Here is a 7,561-nt window from a genome sequence, read left to right on the forward strand (position 1 = left end):
CCGAAAATTATAAATGGTCCAATATGTTCATACACTTGGTCTAATAACAGATTGGAAGAAGAAAATATTAGATGCCGACTTGACTGGCGATTGTTAATAACAGAAGTGCATTTTTTTCGAAAAAAAAAACGTGGAAAATTAAATGGCCGTTTAAAACTTGAAAAACGAGTTTTTTTAAAAAAAAGTTAAAAACGACGGTTTTTCAGTGTTTTAATGTTAAACAGTTTTATTTTTTCATTTTTTATTTTTTATTTGTTGCAAATCTACTTTTCTTTTGATGTTTGTGTTATTAGTTTCTCACTTACCCCCATTTTAGTTTTTTTTATAATTTTCAAAAATTTACTGTATTTTTCCTTTATTTTATTTTATTAAGCTCATCATATTATACCTAAGAAAAACCTCACCATTTAAAACTTCGAGACGTTATTTGTGACTATGCATTCACAGATGTAAATGTTAATACTATGTGGTGGCATAATGTGAACATGAAGTTTTCATTAAGAGTAATCTTCGCAAAGACAATATCTGATCACCGTGCCCTTCTCTTACATATTAATGAGAGGTTTTCTGGCGGTGGTGGTAAATCTCTATTTAGATTTTTGAGCTGCTGGATGATGACGGATGAGCATGAACAGATGATTAAAAAAGTTGGAATATGTTCCCCGCTCTCTCTCATGGTGGAACTCTTAACATTTTTTTTGTAAATCCCATACAATCTGCTTTTTTTCAAGCTACACAGAATCGCTAGGTTTGTAGGACACCAATCATGAGCGTGCTTAAGGAAGGTGCTGGACAACATATGCTTGCATGAGGAAGATGACAAGAATACAACATTTTTTAAAAGTTAGGTGAAAAATCAGTTTAAAAAAAAAAAAGAAAAAAGAAAAAACTATGTTGGTAATTCATGGCAGGAAGTTGGATGTCCCTTGGCAAATTTCTGCAGGATGTAGGGATTATTTTGTTGAATTATTTTCAGGCAAGCAAAGTTTTCTGTGCAAAGGGAGGATTTTTGAGGGCCCAAGAGTCACTGATGAAGATAATAGAGCCCTTATGCCTCTTGTGCAACCACAAGAGGTGAGGAAAGCCCTTTTTAGTATGGCCAATGGAAAAGCTCCATGCCCGGATGGATTTGAGGCATATTTTTATTAAAATTATACTGCACATATTGGGTTGAGATATCTCCAAAGCAGTTATGGATTGTTTTTATGTCGGGTAAATTGATGCAAAAGCAGAATATTAGACAAGGGACCCGATGTCTCCCTTATCATTTTTTGGAGGCCATGGAAATATTATCCAGACTTATCAAACTCAGAACTAATAAGAATGACATCCAAGTTCCTCTTATTCCTCGCGTTGGGCATTGTCCAGGCCTCCTCTCTTTGGCTGATGGTGTTCTTTTATTTTGTAAAGCAGAAAGAAGGTCTGTCACAAATATAATGCTTGTTCTTGAGGCCATGGGAAGAACATCAGTGCTCAAAATAAATGCTGCAAATTCTCCCCTCATTGTTCTTAATGGTGACAGAACTATTCTGGATTCGTTATTCTAATTAGCAGGGCTGTTCACTGCAATCTCTACCCCTTAAGTATCTTGAACTTCCTTTATTTCAAGGAAATCTTAAAGTGGAATGTTGTGAGGACCCCGTACACAAGGTTGATAGGAAGCTTGCAGGTTGGAGAGTTCCACTTCTCTCTTATGCAGGTCGTAAGTGCTTACTCGAGCATGTCATTTCCCCCATGGCCTCAAGAACAAGCATTATACAAATTATCTTATGGTGCGAGCAAAATGAAATCAGGAAACTTCATATGGTGGCCTGGAAAACTATCTGTATGCCTAAAATTGAAGGTGGCGTGGGCCTGCTATGGCCTCATTTTTCTGGCCTAATCTGGAAGGAGCTGTAAAATGGATAATCAATGAAGGTATTTGTTAGCCTAATTAGCATGCTGCTCCTATAAACTATTTGAAGTTCAAAATCAATTGTAGCCACTCATTAGTAGCACTACTATTGTTGCAGTAGATTGGATGCAGTAAATGCATCGGTTCCTTCCTTCCCCGTCACATTCAAATTGAAGAGAGAAGAAGCACCAACAAAAAAAGTCTAAAGTAAGTGACAAACAAAGAATCAACAAATCCAAATGCGTTAAAAATTGCAGAAATTGAAATTTCCAAATCAAAATAAAATGATTTTTGATGATCAAAACAACATGAATCTAAACATCCAAAAAGTCAGACAAAACGAGTTACTGAGTGAAACTAAAATGGGATTTCTTGTTATCAGAACAAGAGGAACAGAGAGAGAGGGAGAGATCTTTATTCAACATTTCAAAGCCAATCAAAGGTTGGGCTGGTGTACAATCCAGTACCTCACTAGGAAGCCAAAACAAAACCATGGGTCTAGCAAGAGTCCAACGTATGGAACCAAGACAAAACTTCGGGTCAAACACCAAACCAACTAGAACAGGACGAAAGTGAAACAAGTATAAAACCGAATGATTGCAGTTGATAATATCGCTGTGATATGTAAAGAATATGAAACTCACCCAATAACCATATCCTTCTTCCCCATCAACTTGCATGACAAGGAGAATGCCCTCACCACCCCCCAAAGTCCATGAAAAGGACCCCATAGAGGTATATCTCTATTGCTCTATAGAGAACAGACGGAAGCCGAAGACCCAGGTTGAAATGACAAAAAATCCAAGGGTGCCCTAAGGGCCCGTTTGATGGGCGGGTGAAATTTAACGTGGTAAATTTTTCTGGAAACTGTGCTGATTATGGAACTTATGAGTCATGATATTAGCTGAAAGCCTGAAACATAAATCAGACTTCTCAAAAACAGAAATGAGACTTCCCACGTCAAAGATTTTAGAAAGCTTTCCATTACCAAATTAAATGTTCATCGTCATCATCAAATGGCATGTCTATTTCATAGGAAAACTGAAAAATTACGAACTGACTGTAATGAGTTACAAACATACTGTAAATAGACAAATAAACATATTGAAATAAAAAAATTTACAACTTACAAACAGAGTTACAGACCATATAATGAAACAAAATTTATATAAGCATTATGACATTAATATCAGTAATGAAATGGCAAACAATTTAAAGTCACTGCTTATGTACTTGATCAAGAAATCAAGAAAGACCTCCTTCGACGCTGGTGGACAATGACTATATTAACCAAGGCTCACCTCCTTCGAGAATTGGCAGCAGCTTGTGGAAGATCCTCAATGGGAGAAGAAGCGGAAGGCAAAATCTCCCGTGAAATTACAATGTAAACACCCAAATCAGTCGTCGAAGATCCTCAATGGGAGAAGAAGCGGAAGGCAAAATCCTATGTGAAATTTCAATGTAAACGCCCAAATCATATGCCAAACAACAAAGACTATGCTGGTAACTGTGGCAGAAGCGAGAGAGATAGAGACACTCACCAGGCAGTAATAGGGGCAACTGTGGCAGAGAAGCGACGGCGCAGAGAGGCAACTGTGGCAGACAGTCTCTGTGGCAGAGGGGAAGGAGCGACAACTCAGGGCATCAGAGAAAGGGAGAAGGGGAGGGAATCAGAGAGAGAAAGGAAAAAAGCCTACCGGCGATGGAGCGGAGACGCGACGGCGCAGCTGCGACGGTGAGAACTGGTTCTACTCTGGTGCGAGTGCGACAGTGAGAAGGCACGAGGTCGAGAGCTGCGGAGGGAGGTCGAGCGGAGTGCAAGTAGATTCCCCAAAACATATATTTCGAGCGGGTGAAATTTCACCCGCTTGAAAGTCCGAGCTCGGAGCTCGGACTTTCGAGAGGGTGGAATTCCACTCGCTCCCTTTTGGGTTAAACGGGTGGAATTCCACCCCGTTTGATGGGTTTTCAATCGGGCGGGTGAAATTTCACCCGCCCATACAAATTCTTCCTCCCCCATCAACTTTCACCCGCCCATCAAACGGGCCCTAAAGGATGACTAAATTACGTGAGGTTTACGAATCCTGGAAGACTACCTTGTAGACATAAGAAGGGCAGTCGTCCTCCTGACATTGTTAGATGTATCTTTGGTCAGAAGTGCCGTGGCTCATAGACATGCCTTCAATTCATCTTCAATAATTTGAGGCTCTGGGTTCGTAGAACAACTTCCATAAACTTTAGGAACTCTTTTATAGGGCGATGTAGGGAAAACCCGATCCCTTCGGCAACACAAGAGAGATATTGTGCCACCATAGACCCAAACAAGGAGGGTGGAGGAAGCCAAGACAATGGGAACTCCGGAACCCTGGCACTTGGAAGCACTGGCAGGGAGCAAATGGAGCGGATGATGGAGTAGAAGGAAAAAATTGATAATGACTTGTTTGCCCTGAAGGAGGGGCGGAGCGAGGATCTTTTCAAGGGTGGGTCAAACAGTTTGACAAACTTCAATATGTTATATATATAATATATTATATATATAATATATAAAATATAATATATATACTTGCACACTTTATATAGCATTTGCAAAACCACTGCATAGTAAAAGTGAACATATGTCGCATTCAATTGCCCACATCATGAACGTGAAGCATGACCTGTTCTACAACATATTTTAATAATTGGTTGTGTCATTAGCACAAAGCGTGATCTGTCCTAAACAAATAAGGTGATATATTTCGATTATAGTGACGTAAGCAATCTAAAATGTAGCAAACAAATATATCTATAAATTTTAAAACCAAACAAATAAGTGTTACCTAAAACAAGCAAATTTGTATTTTTTGCCTTTATTTTTATTAAAAATAGTCACATATCATCATTCATTCACATTGTCATAAAAAGTATATAATTCACTCAAAGATGAGAGCTCGCTCCTTAAATAAAAGTTATATGTACAACCATTAAGTCCCAATAGTGACATTTCATTAGAAATAAAAAAATTCAATAGTTGAACATATTAGCGATTATATATGTTATATGTTTATTATTTGCACCACCATAGTGGCCTCGGTAGAGATAGGAATTTTTTATGAGTAAGACAGAATTATAGTTACAAAAATCTGACGGAGACTGAAATATAATTTTTCAAAATTTGTATATAAGATAGATAAATTTGTTTAAAATTTACATGTAAATTTAACAAAGAAAACTAAGGGGGGAGAGGGCCTCTGCGGGCCCCACCCCAGCTCCGCCCTTGATAGTGGCCTTAGCTAGCTCTTTCCTATAAATAAGGTGCCTGTGAATGTGTTTTCTTCACTCACCTCCCCCATACGATAAGCCTAGAGGCTGTCAAGTATGTCTGCCACAACCTTCTTCACAACTACCCAATTCTTGCTCTTCTTCTTCTCCCTCACCACCATCACACTTGGTGATGCCAACATCCAAGGGGAAGTACTGAATCCTCCAGCCCAAGGAACTGAGAAGGTGAGCCATATTCACTTTTATTTCCATGATAGCCTGGATGGGCGGTACTCTATCCGCATTGCCGCTGCGCCGCCGTTTTACAAGTCGGCGACCCCATTTGGTCTTGCCGCTGTTGTTGATTCCCCGTTGACGGAAGGGCCTGATCCAGGATCCAAGTTGGTTGGAAGAGCACAAGGGCTGTATGTCATAGCTTCAAAGGAAGAAGTTGGCTTGCTAATGGATTTGACATACCAGCTCTACGAAGGAAAGTACAATGGGAGCAGCATCAGTGTGCTTGGGCGGAATGCAGTGCGTAATCCATTGAGGGAGATGCCGGTTGTGGGGGGAACTGGCCTTTTCCGGCTAGCCCGCGGTTACGTACAAGCTAAGAACTACCTTTACAACCTCACAAGTGGGCTTGCAATTGTGGAATATGATGCATTTGTGATGCATTATTAGTGAGATGGTTGGCTTTTATGGTGTTATTGTGCGCTTTGAGTTCGAAACTTCCATGCATGTTAGTACTGTTCGTTGCAAGATGTCATGTTAAGTACTCAAAAGTAGTAGCGACCCTATTTTCTTACAGCGTGGTTCTTGAGGCTAGTAAAAGCCATTTGTTTTATGTGCTTCCTGGTTTCAGTATGCTGTTGTGATTAAGCTTGATAGTGAGAAAATAAAGCAATTTGGAATTCAAACTTGGTGACTAAACACGATTAGTTCAACGTAAATGCACCTGTGCCAATTTAAACTTATAATTGGATCTAAAGTATAACAACAATGAAGATCCAAAGTATAACAACAATGAAACATTGTGCACAGGCATATACAATAATAAAAATGCCCCTATTTTAAGTGAGAAGAAACATTTTAAAGGGACAAAAAAGAGTTATGAAAAAATTAAATTAAAAAGAATATTTCTTCGTAAAAAAAAATCTAAAGTACCCCAACCCCCCTTCATTTTCCCTTTGTTATATTCTTGTGACGTGCACACTGCTCGATCTGTCTGCAAAAGCATAAAAATAAGTAGAGGGACATATATATATATATATGCTCCGACAGATGCTTTTGGAAGAGGTTTAAAATTCAATGGTTAAAATTGTTAGAAATGTTTTTTCAAGGAGATAAATAATTGATCAAAGTTTGATGTTATGAACTTAAATAGTTTTGAAGGACGAATACAGTCCAATGCAGGTTCTTCCTGATTAACTACATAGATAACATTATGCAGGCGTAGATTGAAGAAGAAAATTAAGAATATACTGCTATGTCACCTAGACTTGCCTGCTCATGCAACAATGAGAACCGTGTGTCCCTGGCCGCACCTGATTGTGCACCATTGCGTGTAAAAAGGAATTGTGGTAACAAGAAAAAGGAAAGGAAAAGGAAAAAAAATGTACCTATCCGCATCTTTTTCCTCTTTCTTCAGCAACAACCAGCCACCGACAGAATCCAACGTCCGGTGGAACCACGACAGCAGCCCCAGAAATTTTGAAGACTGCACCACCTACACCTCTTATTCATGTAGTATAGATCAAAAGATGCTTAACATCAATTAAGGACATATCAAAAGAGATTTCGCCAATATGCGGGAGTCCATAAACAGCTATCAAGGCTAAGCTCAATTCGGCCTTTCGCCCGGGCCAATGCCCTTCCCTTTCGCTCACCTGGAAGCAAATTTAGGTTCGGTGGAAGCAAATTTAGGTTCAGTCGGGGTAGCTCTTATGGGTGGACCCAAGTCCATTCCACACTGAAATCCTGCAGACCTATTCAGGCAATTGCCCCCTCCGGCCCACATGTGGCTGTACCACTACTGAACCTCACTTCACCAACAACTTCCAAACAAGGGTTTCTGGTTAAATTTGTTTCTTTTTTTATTATACAGCATATTTGTGTTGGAAGCTAATTAAGCATTTGCATCCAGCAAAAGGCAGTTTTACCATCATTTGATTCAGTGTAAATGAGCTTCCAATTATGAGCAGTACTTACGTCAATGGTTCAAAATATGTGAACCTCTGGCCCCAACTTTTTGAATGTCATCTATAGTAGAATAATTTATACATGTTTATCTTTGTATATTTTTTTTCTTCATTCTTATTATAATCAAAATATATGAACCTCTGGCCCCAAGGGGCATATCGTAGCTAGTCGGGCTGACAGATCATTGAGACTTTAATTTCCATAAAAGTACCTCATCCACACGGG

At 39.2% G+C, this 7,561-nt stretch overlaps 1 protein-coding gene across 1 annotated transcript; it reads left to right on the top strand.

Annotated features, from left to right (window-relative positions):
• Nucleotides 1-5,230: 5,230 nt before the first annotated feature.
• Nucleotides 5,231-5,942, top strand: LOC116245828 (dirigent protein 19-like). The gene has a single exon (XM_031617398.2). It carries the CDS (start codon nt 5,252-5,254, stop codon nt 5,816-5,818), a length of 567 nt encoding a protein of 188 aa, XP_031473258.1. The 5' UTR covers nt 5,231-5,251; the 3' UTR covers nt 5,819-5,942.
• The last annotated feature ends 1,619 nt before the right edge of the window (nt 5,943-7,561 follow it).

The sequence above is a fragment of the Nymphaea colorata genome, chromosome 1 (genome assembly GCF_008831285.2).
Source record: "Nymphaea colorata isolate Beijing-Zhang1983 chromosome 1, ASM883128v2, whole genome shotgun sequence".
NCBI classification, from domain to species: Eukaryota; Viridiplantae; Streptophyta; class Magnoliopsida; order Nymphaeales; family Nymphaeaceae; genus Nymphaea; species Nymphaea colorata.

What these genes read in the sequence shown, in the direction of transcription:
- LOC116245828 (XM_031617398.2), top strand. Translation starts at nt 5,252, where the DNA reads ATGTCTGCCACAACCTTCTTCACAACTACCCAATTCTTGCTCTTCTTC.